Here is a 16696-nt window from a genome sequence, read left to right as displayed (position 1 = left end):
TGCTGCTCGCGGCGCACGGCGTCACGGGCCTGCCCTGGTGGGGCAGCATCCTCTTCACCACCGTGGCGCTGCGCGGCGCCGTCACGCTGCCCCTGGCGGCCTACCAGCACTACATCCTGGCCAAGGTGAGGGCCGCCGCGCCCGCAGGCGGTCGGCTTAGTGTTCCTCGTCGTGACCGCGTCGTTGCTAAGAAGGGTAACGCGCCCTGGACGTGGGAAGTAAGAGATGTTAAATGGCACGTGCACCAGCCATCTCGTTTACCCTCTGGGTTTGTGCTCAAAGCAGGAGCGGTCCCTAACCCTGTTAGAAAGGAATCAGGAGCAGGAAGACTGTCTGGTGCGATCTGTGAAATGACCTCTTTCGAGGCTGCAACCCCCTGCTGGTTGCAGCATCTTTAGTTCCCGGGCTTTCCGACTGGTCGCGTTGGGGAAGAACTGCCGAGCTAGCGGTTTGCAAACTTGACCCCTGATTCAGGCCGGTCCACCCACAGGCCCGTGTCCTGCGAGTCTCAGTCGCTCGCCCTTCGGTGCCTCCTTATCTTTTGTGTGTAATTAGGATAGGGAGACCTTCCTGCCCTGTTTCCTGAGATTATGAGGTCAAGTCACATATGAGTTTAAGTGCAACGAAAGCAAAATAGTATTCAAAATGGAAGACTTCAAAAAAAAAATGGCTTCAAAGATTATCATCATTGGGGGGAAAAGCCTGGAAACGAAACGGAAAGAGGTTCGTCAGCAGGATCAAGGCAGTGAGTTACTTTACAGAATCAACACAGGGCCGATAATGCAAAGTTTGGGGGGCTGTCACAGGAAATATTAGAGATTTAATTAATACCCTTCTGTTTCCTCAGTTGACGGTACTGGGAAAGCCAGGGGTGCCACATAAAAGTGCAGGTGCAGTTCTCATTTAATCCTTAGAATAACCCTGTGAAGTAGGTACTGTTGCACATTTTATTTATGAGGGAACCGGAACTTAGAGGTTAAGTAACTTGCCCAACAGCACACAGCTAAGTGTATAATCTGGAATTTGGATTTGGTTGTAACAGGATATCTTAAGCAATTTAACATGTTATGCTTAGACTTAAGGTTTTTTGACATGCTCAGTAGACAATTTTTTTTTAATCCTCACCCGAGGATATATTTTCCCATTGATTTCAGAGACAGTGGGAGGGAGGGAGGGAGAGAGAGAGACAGACATCAATGTGAGAGAGAAACATCCATTGGTTGCCTCCCACATGCAGCCAGGCCTGATGGGCTGGGGATGGAACTGGCAACCCAGTACATGCCCTGACTGGGAATCAGCTCAAAACCTCCCAGTGGGAATGGGACGGCACTGTAACCCACTGAGCCACTGTGGCTGGGCAGGAAACCAAAATTTTAAATGAGTTGAGGAAATAGAAAATAAAACTATGAGGGGTTATAAATATCCTTTATGTGCTTATAACAAATTTTACTTTTTCTTTAGCTAGGTGGAAAATTTGCAACCAGAAATACAAAATATTGCACAACACCTTAACTATGAAGTTGCAGTTCGTGCAAAACAGTTGGGGTGGTCCAAAAGAGTTGCCAGGTAAGATCATTCTGTGCATATAAGACCGTAAAAATATATGCATATTATGTGAAAGTGATTATGTTTATTATAGGTTTGAGTATTCTGTGGCTTTAGCAGCAAAGTAGTTTTTTTTCTTTAGGATTTTAATAAGTTATGTGGCATGATAGTTTTATTTATTGATTTGAGAGAGAAAGTTCCCCTTATTTATGTATTCATTGGTTGATTGGTTGGCTCTTGTATAGACCCTGACGGGATCAAACCTGCAACCTTGGTGTATTGGGATGATGCTCTAAACAACTGAGTTACCTGGCCAGGATTGGCATAATTAGGATGTCCAAAAAAAGTATTGAATAATTATAAAGGCAGTGTTTATAAACATACATTTCATTTTCAAAATTGAGCTATGAGCTGTTAAACTGTGTATACATTTTTGGGGGACACCTTGTTTTATGTGCTGGACTGAAAGCAAAGAAATGGAGAAACAAAGATAAGAAGGGCAAGTTTCTTATTCTTTTTTTAAAAAAATATATTTTTATTTATTTCAGAGAGGAAAGGAGAGGGAGAGATAGAAACATCGATGAGAGAGAAACATTGATGGGCTGCCTCCTGCATGCCCCCCACTGGGGACCGAGCCTATAACCTCGGCATGTATCCTGACTGGGAATCGAACTGTGACCTTCTGGCTCATAGGTCGATGCTCAACCACTTAAGCCACTGGGGCCAGGCAAGATTCTTATTCTTAAAGAGACCCCATCCTACTCAAAAGACCTGCAATCAAATAATGACTGCATTAAGTACTATAAAAAAGGTTTTGTGCAAGGAGTTGGGTCATTATGGAAAGTCAGGGAAGGCTTCACAGGATAAAGATACTGTGCCAGTCTGTTGGTTCTTTAGTCAACAAATCATACAGGTTATTTTTCAAACTTCACCTTTTTGAAAAGATACAGTAGGCAGTAGCCCTCAGGAATGAGGAAGTAGAAAATGTGAATATTAAAATAGAAGCAACTGGATAGCTAGGGTGCTGTCCATCCACTGTTATTACGCTGTGTAGTAATCTTCCTGGGGTCCTAGAAACCCTTGCCCAAGGGTGCGTGACCATAGTCGTCCACTGGGAACTTCTAAGTCATCATGCTTCAGTCAACCTAAGCTACTACTTAGTTTCCCAAATTCTTATCCTTACTATACTGTGACATAGTGTTCACCATTTCACAGAAATGAGAAATACATATATATGTATACACATATATATGGTTATCCATACATTTAGCTCTATAGGTATACATTTGCCAACTATTTTCATTATGAAAGTGCTTCTCTCTATTTAGTGTTAAGAAGACTTGACAAACCTGTAGTTTTGAAGTTTTACTGATCAGAGAAATCTAAGAACTACAGCTCTATGCCAAAAGAACAGATTTACAGCTGCTCACCTGGGTTGTAAATACACCCTAGATAAGTTGGTGGCACCCTGTGATGCAGCACTGGCATGATTGTTCAGCCACATCGTTTTGGAGATGGGTGGCTTTCTAGAAAGACACTCTGAAGGTTTCCTACATTTTCATTGGGACAGTCTTGGAAGGTGAAAGGGAGTTTGCCAGGTGGACAGCCAAGAGAGTGGGTTGTCCGCACAGATGATGAAATAATTTCCAAAGGTATGCTGATGCGGAAGTCTGATTTGTTGGATGACCTAAGCCGTTTCAGGCATCAGAAAATACAGGTGTCTATAAAGGAGTAACAGAATTACAAAGACCCTGGAATGTCTGTGTATGCTGTCTTAATTCAAGTAAATGTAGCAAACCTATTGAATGCCATACCTTTTACAAAATATACGGCAAGAGATTTAGAGATGATTAAGACCCAGCACTTGACCTTCAAGGAGACGATAGTCAAGAAAGTGAGACTTAACAACAGGAATAACTAATATGCTTAACAGGGAAATGAAGAAAATATTCATGAAAAAGAATTGAAGAACGGAGACTGTTTTGACAGGCTAAGTAAGAGCGCACACAGTACAAAACCACATTGGTACAAATATATTCAGGGACCAAGTAATTAAGCTTGGCTGGAATGGAAGGTTTGAATAAAATGTACTTTTACTTTTCATATTTCCTATAGAAAGTGCAATAATGCCAGTTTAGTAGTGAGGTTTCCCTTAAAACCTAACTAGCCAAAGATGACCATAGACAAAGCTTATAGTCTGCCAATGTTAGATTTATTGAATTGTCATGTAATTTGTATACATTGCTAGAGAATTTTCAGTAAAAGGCTTTATTTATTTATTTACCTTTTATTTAGGCAGCTCCTTAATATAGCTTGTGATAATTAAAAATCCTACACAAATTCTTCAGCCAATACCCACAACCTGGTCGTGTTTATGCTCTGGTTATGAAGCACTATTTATTGGTGATCAAATGACATTTTCTCCCTTTTCTTTTCTCCTCTTCCCTCAAAATAGGTTCACTTATCTAAAGAATATGCAGAGGCTTGTTTCAGAGCTGTATGTTCGGGATAATTGCCACCCTTTCAAAGCCACAGTGTTGGTCTGGATTCAGCTTCCAATGTGGATCTTTATGTCTGTCGCTCTGCGGAATTTTAGCACAGGAGCAACACATTCAGAAGGTAGTTATTATAGAAGTTTGTTTCCCACCAAATACGTTCCCTAACATTGTCTTTGTACTCTAAAGAAAAAAACAAAACACCCCATACTTTTCTTTTTTAATTTTGTTTAAATTGCTTAAAGTATTACAAAGAGTATTACATATGTCTCCTTTTTTCTCCGCCCTTGACAATCCCCCAGCCTCCCTTACCCCCCCAGTGTCTTATGTCCATTGGTTATGCTTATATGCATGCATACAAGTCCTTCGGTTGATCTCTTACCTCCCCCTCCTGCCCCCCCAACACTCCCAGCCTTCCCACTGTAATTTGACAGTCTGTTCCATGCTTCTCTGCCTCTGTATTATCTTTTGGTTCATAACATTATAATGTTCTTTATTATTTTCCACAGTGGCTGCACCAGTCTGCAGTCCCACCCGCAGTGAAGGAAGGTTCCTTTTTCTCTGCATCCTCTCCAGCACTTGTCGTTTGTTGATTTGTTAATGATAGCCATTCTGACAGGTGTCTGTGATACCTCATTGTTGTTTTGATTTGCATCTCTCGGATGATTAGTGACTTTGAGCGTGTTTTCACATGTCTCTTGGCTTTCTGAATGTCCTCTTTTGAAAAGTGTCTATCACCCCATACTTTTCATAAATAGAATACTTTAACCAGTCTTGCTTATAAAGGGTATAAATATACAATTTAAAATACTGAGTATAAGCAAACTAGCTGGGTTGAGAAAGTAAATCTAGAAAGGAAAGCAGTAATACTGCTTCTTTAGAGGTCATAATAAAATTAGTGTTATAATTTCAGAATTTGGTTTCCTAACCAGGAATTGTTTTTGTTTATAAACTTAAGAGAACAGAAAAGCTTTCACAGTGAAAATGTAAGCATTAATTGAGAAACAATATGAACTAAAGCATTTGTTTTTTACTTTCATTTAAAGGTATTTCTAACCAGAAAGTAATCTGAATAGATTCTAAAGAAACAGCTATGGCTACATAATTATTTAAAGTTAAGCCTGAAATCATTATTGCTACTTCGCTGTTGTTGTTAATCCTCACCCAAGAATATTTTTCCATTGATTTTTAAAGGGAGTGGAAGGGAGGGAGGGAGGGAGGGGAGAGAGAGAAACATCATGTGTGAGAGAGACATCAATTAGTTGCCTGGATTGGTTGCCTCCCCCCCACACACACACCCCAACTGAACCTGTACCCTGGGTACATGCGATTGACTGGGAATTGTGCCCTTGACTGGAAATTGAATTCTCAACCCTTCTGTGCATAAGCCTCTGCTCTAACCACTTGGCACACTGTCAGGGCACTGCTACATATTTTATTTTTTTTCTCTCTAAGTCTGTTTGCTACAGAAAGCTGCTTGCCTCTTTCTTAATCCAGGGAGGACTGATTTGTGTTATGGAATGAAAGGAGCCTGAATAAAACCAATGCAAGTCTTTAGTGTGAGGGGCACCTTTTTGGAATTATCATCCTACATATGTCTTGTGTATTTCCTTGTGCTGTTGTAATAAATTATTTTATTTATAAATTTTCAGCAGGTTTTTCTGTCCAGGAGCAGTTAGCAACTGGTGGGGTCCTGTGGTTTCCGGACCTCACTGCACTGGATTCCACTTGGATTCTGCCTATCTGCATTGGTGCCATCAATTTAATAATAGTAGAGGTCAGTGGTTTTAAACAAGATTGTTTGCCATTTAAATTATTAGGATTTCTGTTGTTGCTGTTTTGACATCAAATATAAATGTGTTTGAGTCTTAATTCAGAGCTACTCCCTGAAGGTGAGTAGGTAACGGGTGGTACCTACTTTGTTCAGGGAGTATCGGTGTTGATTCCAGTTGCTGTGATAGTACCTTCAGTGCCTAAACACCAGCATTGTGTGCTAAATCGTGTCTGATCTTAGCTTCATCTGGCTGGGGTTCTGCCTGTAGAGCTAGAATTAAGTTTGGTTTCTGGTTGCAGGTCAGCCATCGACAAACTGACTGTCTTGGGTCAATTCCTTAACCTCTCTGGGGGACAGAATGCTTATCATTAAAGTAAGAAAGCTGAATTAGAACACTTCCAAAGTCTCTTTCAACTTTAAAATTATATGATTCTAATACATTCAGTTTTGTGATTTGCTTTTGGTTAAAGATGGTCATTAAGATGTCTAATCAATCTGGTTTTATTCCCACAGTAGATTGGTATTTTGTGTATATGTTTAATATATAAATTTGTAGGCAGAGAATAAAGTCATTTCCTGACTGCCATTTTTTAGTTATGCAATCTTAGAAAAATCATAGAATTTCTTTATAAGATGAAGTGGAAAAACACATACATATTCAATATGACCTCTTAGCCATGTCTTACCATTATCCCATGCTCCTTTACTCAACAGTTTATGGGAAGCATGCCTTTAATTTCATAAAGAGCTGTTCTCAAACTCTGAAAAGAACACCAACTCTTTGAACTAGAAGAAACCTTAGAAATTATCTACCTCAGTTGTGATCTCATAGACTTCATGTCCACTGGTCTCTGGGAAATCTCATATACCTTTATTTTCTTAGACAAGAAAAGCGAAGATGACACCATAAGGTGTTGGGTGACAGTTTCTTGAGGAAAGACTCCAGTCTAAGTGTATTTCCCTAGAAGGGAACCCAGCAGAGTCTTGTGAACGTGGTTGGACTTAGTGAATATTTGTTAGAAAGAAGGAAGTGATAAATACAAGGCCACCATGGATTAATGTCAGTCCTTTAGTCTTTCCTTTATACCATCTACTAACCCAGTATGTATATGTTTAAGAAAAGCTCATTCTTACTTAACATACACCATATTTCAGGCACTATTTTAATAGCTTACATTAATTAGCTCATTTTTTAAAAAATATTTTTTATTGATTTCAGAGAGGAAGGGAGAGGGAGAGAGAGATAGAAATATCAGTGATGACAGAGACTCATTGATTGGCTACCTCCTGCATGCCCCTTACTGGGGATCAAGCCTGCAACCCAGGCATGTGCCCTTGACTGGAATCCACTGAGCCAAGCCAGCTAGTGCTAATTAACTCATCTAATTCTTTTGACTAATTCTGTGATATAGGTACTATTACTATTATTACTATTACCATTATTACGTGCATTTTAAGGTGGAGAAAGTGAGGAACAGAAAGGTTAAATAACTTGCACAGTCATATGACCACTGAATACAGGGCTGCCATGTGAACCTAGGAAGTTTAGGCCTAGAGTCTGGGCTCATAATCATTACTGCTATGTTGCCTCTTAAATAAATAATTCATAAATTATAACTGCTTTCCCTTGCCTTGGTTATTCCCTTTTATCCATGTAGCCAGATCACAAATCTTTCAGATACCAAGTTCCTTCTTTATGCCAGGCACTGTACTTAAGTACCAAAAAACAAGGGTAATGATTCATACATACTACCTATCTTTTTAAAAAAATATATATGTTTTTATTGATTTGAGAGACTGAGACAGGAAGGGAGAGGGAGAGAAAGAAACATCGATGTGAGAGATCGGTTGGTTGCTTCTAGTGTGCAACCCAAGCAGGGACTGAACCAGGAATCAAACCCCAGACCCTTTGGTGCACAGGATGATGCTCAGCTAATTGAGCTACACTGGCCAGAGCTATAGAACCTATCTTGAAGGGACTTTCAGTCTTACAATCTTTAAAAACCATCTAAAATAATAAAAGGATAACATGCTAATTAGACCGGATGTCTTCTGGACATCCTTCCTGACGAAGCCAGGCCGGAGGGAAGCTAGCCTGGATCCTGGGTGCCTGCTGGCGGCCAGGGGAAGGAAGCCCGGGTCCCGGGTGCTGAAGGGAAGCCAGTGCTGGCAGCCGGGGAAGGAAGGCCTACTCTTGCACAAATTTTCGTGCATCAGGCCTCTATCAGTGCTTTCTTTTTTTTCATTGGTTAAAATGTAAGTGAAGGCCATTTTATGCATTTTAATAATCATGGTGTGTGTATATATTCTGCCCTTTTAGATTGTTGCTCTACAAAAAATTGGAATGTCTCGCTTTCAGACGGGTGTTACCTACTTTGTTCGGGGAATATCAGTGTTGATGATTCCAATTGCTGCCACAGTACCTTCGGTGAGTAAACACCAGATTTTGTGCTAAATCTTGTCTGACCTTAGCTTTATCTGGCTGGGTTCTGCCTCTTCTACTGAGAGCTTTCTCTGAAAACTCAATCCCTTACTGGTTTCTGAGTTTTTCTGTAATAACTAATTTACTGTCTCTGTCACCGAGTGACACATATTTCTTGGGATTTTTTGACCTTCCTGTATGTGAATGTCTTAACTCTCTTACTAAATCAAACCTTTTTTCTTTTTACAATTTTGCAAAGTACTTCGCACACTACCATGAACAAAGTATTTGCTCTGTTTGATTAGTTGATATATTGAATTGTTTCTGTCTATATAGACTTAGGTAAGGAATTTAGCACTTAAAAAGAAGCAAACTTTATGCCAAGTCCATATGTGTTCATATGTGATAATTAACCTCATACAACTCTTTATGAGATAGGTACACTTGCCCCTATTTATTTATAATTAAACTTTTTTTTTAAACAATATTTTTATTGATTTCAGAGAGAAAGGGAGAGGGAGAGAGAGATAGAATCATCAATGATGAGAGAGAATCATTGATCAGCTGCCTCCTGCAGGTCCCCCAGTAGGGATTGAGCCTGCAACCGGACATGTGCCCTTGACCGGAATTGAACTCAGGACCCTTCAGTCCCAGTCCACAGGCCAATGCTCTATCAACTGAGCCAAACTAGCAAGGTCTGTAATTAAACTTTTATAGAAATAGAGAAATTGTTATGTTTGCAGTTATTTCATATTTTTGGTCTTTTGTTTATTACCCATGGATACTTAGTGCCAAGAAGGCAAAAGCTCTGTCAGGTATAACTCTGTTTTTGCTCAGAGTCAACACATAGACCATAAAGTAGAATCTGTTTGTTGCTGATAGTTAGGGTTATATCAGCATCTGTAAAGTTTTTCATGTTACTTATCTTAGGAATCTGGAACAGTATGTATTCAGCATCAAACATATATTACTGCCCTAACCGGTTTGGCTCAGTGGATAGAGCATCGGCCTGCGGACTGAAGGGTCCCAGATTCAATTCCGGTCAAGGGCATGTACCTTGGTTGCAGGCACATCTCCAGTAGGGGGTGTGCAGGAGGCAGCTGATCGATGTTTCTCTCTCATTGAAGTTTCTAATTCTCTATCCCTCTCCCTTCCTCTCTGTAAAAAAAAAAAATAAAAATCAATATATTTAAATATATATATATAAAAAACTAAACCTCTCCCTTAGACATAATATTGTCATCACTCCTATATAAAATAAGTAAGTTTCTACATGTCTTAAATAGACATCATTATGTCTATGAGAATTAATGAAATAACACCAAGTACTTATAATAATTTTCATATAATAGTAGTATTGTTGTAAAATACCCTATAAAATAGAAAAATACAGGTTCATGACATTTCTGAGGAGAAATAATGCCAATTATAACTGAGGAAACCCCCCAGCTCAAATAAAATAAGGGCAGTGAAGTTTCAGTGAGGGTCTGGGTTCAAAGGGAGTAATACATCTGAAAAAGTGTCTTAAATACCCAAAAGTTTATTCTCTCAAATATAGGAAATTCAGTTAGGCAGCTTAGTGTATCTCTTACAAGACATGAGAGACCCAGCCTGCTTCTCTCTCTCTCTCTTTTTTTAATATATATTTTTATTGATTTCAGAGAGGGAGGGAGAGAGGGAGAGAGAGAGAGAGAGAGAGAGAGAAACATCAATGATAAGAGAGAATCATCAATTGACTGCCTCTGTACACCCCTTACTGGGGATTTGAGCTCGCGACCCAGGCATGTGCTCCCAACCAGAATCAAACCTGGGACCCTTCAGTTACCGGGCCGACCCTCTGTCCACTGAGTCAAACCAGTTAGGGCTGCTTCTCCTAATGCTCCACCATCCACAGTCGGTAATGTCTGTCCTCTAGGCCCCAATATGGCCATGATGGCTGCCGGAGCTTGTCTCTGCAGGAGTGGTAACGGTGCTTCACGGGTAGTGAGCGCTTGGAGGGAGCCTTGCCAGCTGTACCACCAAACACTCCTGCTCTGGCCACACCTCACTGCGGGAGAGGCTGGGACGAAGTCTTTCTCTTTGCCACGGCAGTATACCCTTCTGGAAATTATGACTTTATTACTAAGGAAGAAGAGTGATTTTTAATAGACAGCTTATAGTCTGTACAGTTGAGTTCAGGGTACTTTTTGCTTAGTGGATAAATCAGATGATGGTGATAGCACATGTTTAGTCAGCGTTGACTTTGTGCCAGGAGCTATTTGAAGTGGTTTGCATATATTAGCTCTTATAAATTCTTCCAACAGTGCACTGAAGTAGCTGCTACTGTAATCTCCACTTTAGTGATGAGGACACTTAAGCTCAGAGGGGTTAAGTAATTCATCCAAGGTTACTCATCTGTTAAGTGGCAGAGTCTTACACATCCAGGCAACTTGGCTCTTGGTCTTAACTATAATGGTAATCTGCCTTTGATGATGTGTTACTTTCTGCTCCTCAAAACTTGCTTTTGGAACAAATGGAAGTGCTTAATATGGACCACACACTGCTTTACCATCTATGTGAGTTATCTAGTTTATTCTTTACAGCAACCTTCTGAGATAGGTACAGACCTGTGCCCATTTTATAAATGAAACTGAAACAGAAGAAAAATAACTTACCCAAAGTCAAATAAATGGAATTCAAACTCAAGCAGTTTGACTCCAGGGCTTGGACTCAACCACCACATAGTCATGCCTCTGGGTTCTGGTGGCCTTCTAATGCCAAAGAAAAGTTTGTGTGGGATTGTTTTGAGAGGCTGTAGGACTTAGTTACTGACCTTACATACATCAGTCTGGATGGTAGTACAAAAGAAAAGTGACGATAGTGCTGAGCTATAAGTCTCAGAAAAGGCAAAGATAATGCATTCCTGACCATTCTTAGCAACTGGTTACTAGAAAAGTTGGTAGATAGATGACTGTATGGAGGAAAGTGAAGTCTAGGGAGGCTAAGTTTGCCATCATAAATGGCTGTGCCTCTAGGACCCTACCTCTGATTCTGGCAGTTTGTCAGGACTCTTAGTGGGGAAAAAGCCAAAGAAGGGCGGCAAGACCTCTCTTGGGCCCTGGGAGCTACTCTGTCATCCACTTTCTATCACGAATACCTCTCTTTTTGCTTTTTGGTCTTCCTTCCATCCTTCTTTCTTACCTATTAGACCCTTCACAGATATCTATGTTTAGTCCTAGTGTACTTCCATTTGCAGAGATTATAATTTTCTTTGTCTCTGAAGCTTGGTGTCCGAGGAGAATGAGCGGTGCTAACATTCATGTCCTTTTTTTTTAATAGTCACTTGTTCTCTACTGGTTATGCTCCAGCTTCATGGGCCTTTCACAGAACTTGCTGCTGCGTTCTCCTAGGTTTCGCCAATTTTGCCGTATACCGTTGACCAAGGGAGATTCAGACACTCCTTATAAGGACCTCTTTGCTGCTTTCTACGCCAAGTACATTTCAAGGAAATGACATACTTTTCAGCGATTTTGAAACAGAAGTATTACTAACACTTTAATATACTTAGAAGATTTATTCAGATATGATTTATTTTGCCCTTATTTAAAATCTTGAACTCTGTGAAGTATTGTGTTAAAATATAATCCAGTTGTAATTGACAATACTTAAACTTTTTTAAATGCTAGTATGTAGGTGGCATGTTTGTTTTGTACCCTAAGAATATAAAAGTGCCTGGTTCTGTTTATAGAATTACAACTTGCTAGAGGTGGTAGAAGTTTGGAGAACAGGACTAGATACTAAATGATGTCAAATTGTACTGAATAGTCCCACCCATGAAAATTATATAAAACAAGATAATCCAATGAGGCATTTCTAAAAATTTTGGAGGTCTGAATGGTCATATTTCTGTTTGAGCATCTAATGAAACGATGTTTTCTCTTCAGAAAAATCCTCAGACTGACAACATGGGGGCCTTCAGGCCCTGAAATGCCTCTGGTGACTCCCGGTTAAGAAATCTTATTTGAATGGAACATACATTAGCAGTGAGTCATTTTGTGATTTTTTTTAAAAAAATGGACTTGAGATACATGGTGGTAGAGGAGTCCATGCATGCAAGAAAGTACCTAATATGGTAGGTGGTGTGCCTCTTAACCACATTCTGAAACAAGACAGTCTACATTCCTTTTCCTAAGATTTAAGAAGTCTGAAATACAAAGTATAGAACTAAGTACACTAGAGCAAAGTGAAACAACTTAGCTTAAGCTTGTTTAATCAAAGGCAGGTAAACCAGATGGGCTATTGATTTTGGAGCTGATTTTATAAACTTATTTATTTGGGAGGATTAAGTACTCTAATGAGTTTAAACCGGACTGAAGGGTCCCAGGTTTGATTCTGGTCAAGGGCATGTACCTTGGTTGTGGGCACATCCCCAGTAGGGGGTGTGCAGAAGGCAGCTGATAGATGTTTCTCTCTCATCAGTGTTTCTAACTCTGTATCCCTCTCCCTTCTTCTCTGTAAAAAAAATCAATAAAATATATTTTTAAAAAAACCTAAAATGAAGTTAATAAGTCATTTCTTGAGTGATGTTTATTATATCTTAGCCATTTTGGTTGCCATGTTATTGCAACTTACTGAGAATTTAGAGGAAGCAATTGACACTAGGTTCTCTCTTCATTACTTCCCAGCCCTGGTTTATGATTGAGACAACCCTACTTCCCAGTAAAGGAATTAAAACTTATGTATAGTCAATCCTCATTCGCAGATTTTGTATTTGCCTACTCGCTAAAATTTATTTGTAAACCCCAAATGAGTACTCATAATACTTTTGATGACATTCTTGGACATACACAGAGTAGCAAAATATTTGAGTGTCCTGAGGCACATTTTCCCAGGAAGTCAAACAAGGCAATGCTGTGTCTTCATATCTCAGCTTTCAAACTAAATAAGTGTCCTTTTTCTACTTAGTGCTATGTTGTTGTTTTCTCATTTTTGTGCGCTTTTTTAAAATTATTATTTCTCTATTTAAAATGACCTCTTAAGTGTCATGCTGAAGTGCAGCATAGCGTTCCTAATCACAAGAAGTCTGTGAAGCTTCTTAAGGAGAAAACTCCTGCATTAGATAAGCTTCATTCAGTCCAGAGTCTGTTGGCCATGAGTTTAAGGTAAATGACTCAACAATACATAGTATTGATGGTTGACAAATGTGACCAGAGGCTCACAGGAACCTCACTCTGTAGGAGTGGTTCAGTATTCATTAATTCAGTCTTTGTGCTGACTTATCAAAATAACTACCTCAAATAACTGCAACATATACCAGTACAATCAAGGAAGCAGAGATAGAAATGTGTGTCCTCGATTACAGCAAAAAGAGGAGGGGACAATTTGGTTCCCTCTGGAATAAGTTGACTCTTGGTGTATGTATCATTGTGTACTGATTCAGATATTTTTCTCATGATGGGATGAGGGAAGTCAACTCCCTTCCATTGACTACTCAAAGAAGTGTGTCATTTTCTTAAAAGTGAAAAATAAAGGCATGCTTGACTCTCCCTTTCAAATAGGTAAATCTCCTTTCATGTGCACACTTCACCTTGTTTACTGTGATTCCCCTTGATGTCATGTTGTACATTTGTATCTTTTTATATGTATATTTTACCCAGTTTCCTATTGCTCTCCCATTTTCAAACTTTTTGAATTGCTTTTCCAATGTATACAATAAGTTTATTTGAAAAAACAAGGCCCTTCTTTCCAGACCTCTGAATAACTTCTGATAGAGTTGGGAGTGACGGATCTTGGGATATACTCCTGTATAAAGAAAACCAGTGTGTTATGAACTGGCGTGAATCAGTCACCTGACTTAAGGCTGGTAAATATCCCCCTCATTTCTTTCTCCAGGTGGGTTTTATAGCAAACTAGAGGCCTGGTGCATAAAATTAGTGCATGGGTAGGGTCCCTATGCCTGGCCAGTGATCAGGGCTCTTTGGGGCCTTCTGGCTGCCAGCCAGGGCCTTCCTTTGTTCTGTGCTGCCCCCTGGTGGTCAGCACACATCATAGTGAGTGATCGAGCTCCTCGCCGAACTCTCAAGGAGACACTTGGCATATTAGCCTTTTATATATATAGATAACTCATTTCAGAAAATTCTGAATCTGTGGTATTTTTTTAAAAAATATATTTTATTGATTTTTTTACAGAGAGGAAGGGAGAGAGAGAGAGAGTTAGAAACATCGATGAAAGAGAAACATTGATCAGCTGCCTTCTGCACACCCCCAACCGGGGATGTGCCCGCAACCAAGGTACATGCCCCTGACCGGAATCGAACCCAGGACCCTTCAGTCTGCAGTCTGACGCTCCATCCACTGAGCCAAACCGGTTTTGGCTGAATCTGTGGTATTTGATCTTATTACCCCAACAGTTTATCACCATCTAGAGCAGTGGTCGCCAACGTTTTGGACCCCACAGACCACCAGTGATCCGCGGATCACCGGTTGGCAACTGCTGATTTGGAGCACTTCCAGAGCCTGAAGTCAGGCAAGGTGGGTACTAAATGGGCACAGAGAACATGCTGTTAAGGTCCCTTGACATCTTCCTGTTGGGTTCTTCTAACTCTACTGCTGAGGGACTCCTGGAATAGTTCAGTCCTGAGCCCTGCAGAGTTCAGAAAACCTTTTGTCTTTTTAGGGAGGCCATAGTCTACTGGCTTGTACCTTCTCCCTTGCTGAAAAGGGAATTTTTTTCCCCCGTGGGTCTTATTTTTGTCTGTGGACATGGTTCATTGTTTTATGGGTGTGTCTCAGCCCAAGAGTCAGGAAGGGAGACTCACTCCTGGATCAGTGTATATCATGCCTTTGTGACACCTGAGCTCAAAATTCTGTTAAGAGATGGAACTGGTTTACCTGGAATTGACCCAAAATTAGTTTTCCTTGGAACCATTGTGTGAGAAGACCTGAACAGTCCTATCCTGACCAAATGTCATAGGTGGGAAGATGTGGCTTTACAGGAGACAGTCAAAATCCTTGATTGCCTCCTCACAGATAACCCAGGAGAGATTATAAAACTACATGAAGGACCTTGAAGAGAAAACCAAACGGGGAGAAGCACTCGAGAGCTTTAAAAGCACTCAAGAGCTGAAGTCCAAACCCACACATCTCAGAAGAGGTTCAGCCAGTCCTCTTAGACCACACTGGGGAAATTGTAGTTTATGGGGGGAAAAAATTAGTGCCCAAATAAACCTCAGTAGCTTCTCTATTTTGCACCGATACTTCAGTCACCAATATGTCCCCATAGTCCTCCTCTGAGGATCCCAAGAATCACTTAAAAAAAAAAAGAATCACCTTTTAAATTGCTTCAATATCAGATTAAGCCTCGAAAACTGCAGGAATGAAGGCCTCAGAAAAATATTAAGCAATTTTTCTCCTCTAGGGTGATAAGTGAAGTTACAATGAGAGCAAGTGTGTGTGAGAGAGAAAGAGAGAGAGGTATGTATATGCATGCTTGCTAATTTCTGTTCTGATTGGTCTGCAAGTTTCCTGTCTTAGTAACATCCATACATTTTATTTTTATTATTTTTTAAAATACATTTTTTTTATTGATTTCAGAGAGGTAGGGAGAGGGAGAGAGAGAGAAGCATCAATGATGAGAGAGAATCATTGCTCTGCTGCCTCCTGTACCCCCCCTACTGGGGATCAAGCCACAACCCGGGCATATGCCCTAGATTGGAATCGAACCTGGGACCCTTCAGTCTGCAGGCCGATACTCTGTCCACTGAACTAAACCAGCTAGGGCAACATCCATACATTTTAAAGCTCATGTCGCACCCTTCTTTCCCCGCCCAACTGGGTTGCCTTAGTAATTTCACCTAGCTGGGTTTCCTAGTTCTACTTCTTCCCCCTATCCTGTGGTCCAGTCCCTGACTGTCTTTCTTCTGCCTTCTCAGTATGACAGTCTATCTACATTATAAAATTAGGGTCCGTAACATCTAAAATGACCGAACGGACAACTGAACACCAAGAAGCGCATGGAGCACCTCTAGGTCCCTCCTCCCCCAGGCTCCCATCGCTGGATGGCCAATGGGGAACCAAGGGGAACCAGGCTGGATGGGAGCAGAGTGGGACTGGGGACTGGTGAGCGGGCACAAGGCAGACCTCCTGGTCCCTCCCCTCAGCCGGCAGGCTCCAATCGATCCTCAGTTTCTTATGAAAGGAACGTGGCACCTCCACTGCGTAGCCTCCCCGAACGCGCACCCATCAGGTGCTGACGGGGAAGCCTGCGGGAGGTGGCCAAGTGCCCCACCTCTGCTGAGGGGAGCATGCGTCTGTCCTGGGAGCTGTGGCTGATGGAGAGGGAGGCTATGGCTCTATGTGGACGAGTTGCCAATGAGAGCCTCCCTGCAGCCACAGTACTTGGTGTTCTCAACACAGCGGGAGCGTAGGATCATGTACATAACATCACGGAAGAAAAAGCATCCTATTCCCAACTTATTCACA

The 16696-nt window shown here is 40.9% G+C and overlaps 1 protein-coding gene across 4 annotated transcripts; it reads left to right on the top strand.

The window, feature by feature from the left end:
• The first annotated feature begins 6 nt into the window (after positions 1-6).
• On the top strand, positions 7-11756 carry LOC102772604 (mitochondrial inner membrane protein COX18). Of its 4 annotated transcripts, none has more exons than XM_015567933.1 (6): positions 7-125; positions 1466-1566; positions 4001-4164; positions 5696-5817; positions 8135-8242; positions 11555-11756. In XM_015567933.1, the coding sequence occupies exons 3-6, from the start codon at positions 4020-4022 to the stop codon at positions 11726-11728; spliced, it is 549 nt and encodes a 182-aa protein (XP_015423419.1). In that variant the 5' UTR covers positions 7-125; positions 1466-1566; positions 4001-4019; the 3' UTR covers positions 11729-11756. The 4 variants fall into 4 exon arrangements, with proteins under 4 accessions (XP_015423419.1, XP_006769989.2, XP_015423418.1 ...); XM_006769926.2 differs by having other exon boundaries at positions 5693-5817; XM_015567932.1 differs by having other exon boundaries at positions 38-125; positions 1462-1566.
• Positions 11757-16696: the final 4940 nt, after the last annotated feature.

This window comes from Myotis davidii, unplaced genomic scaffold (assembly GCF_000327345.1).
Source record: "Myotis davidii unplaced genomic scaffold, ASM32734v1 scaffold284, whole genome shotgun sequence".
In the NCBI taxonomy this organism is placed as follows: Eukaryota; Metazoa; Chordata; class Mammalia; order Chiroptera; family Vespertilionidae; genus Myotis; species Myotis davidii.
Note: the sequence above shows the minus strand (reverse complement) of the source record. Positions and strands in the feature narration are given on the sequence as shown.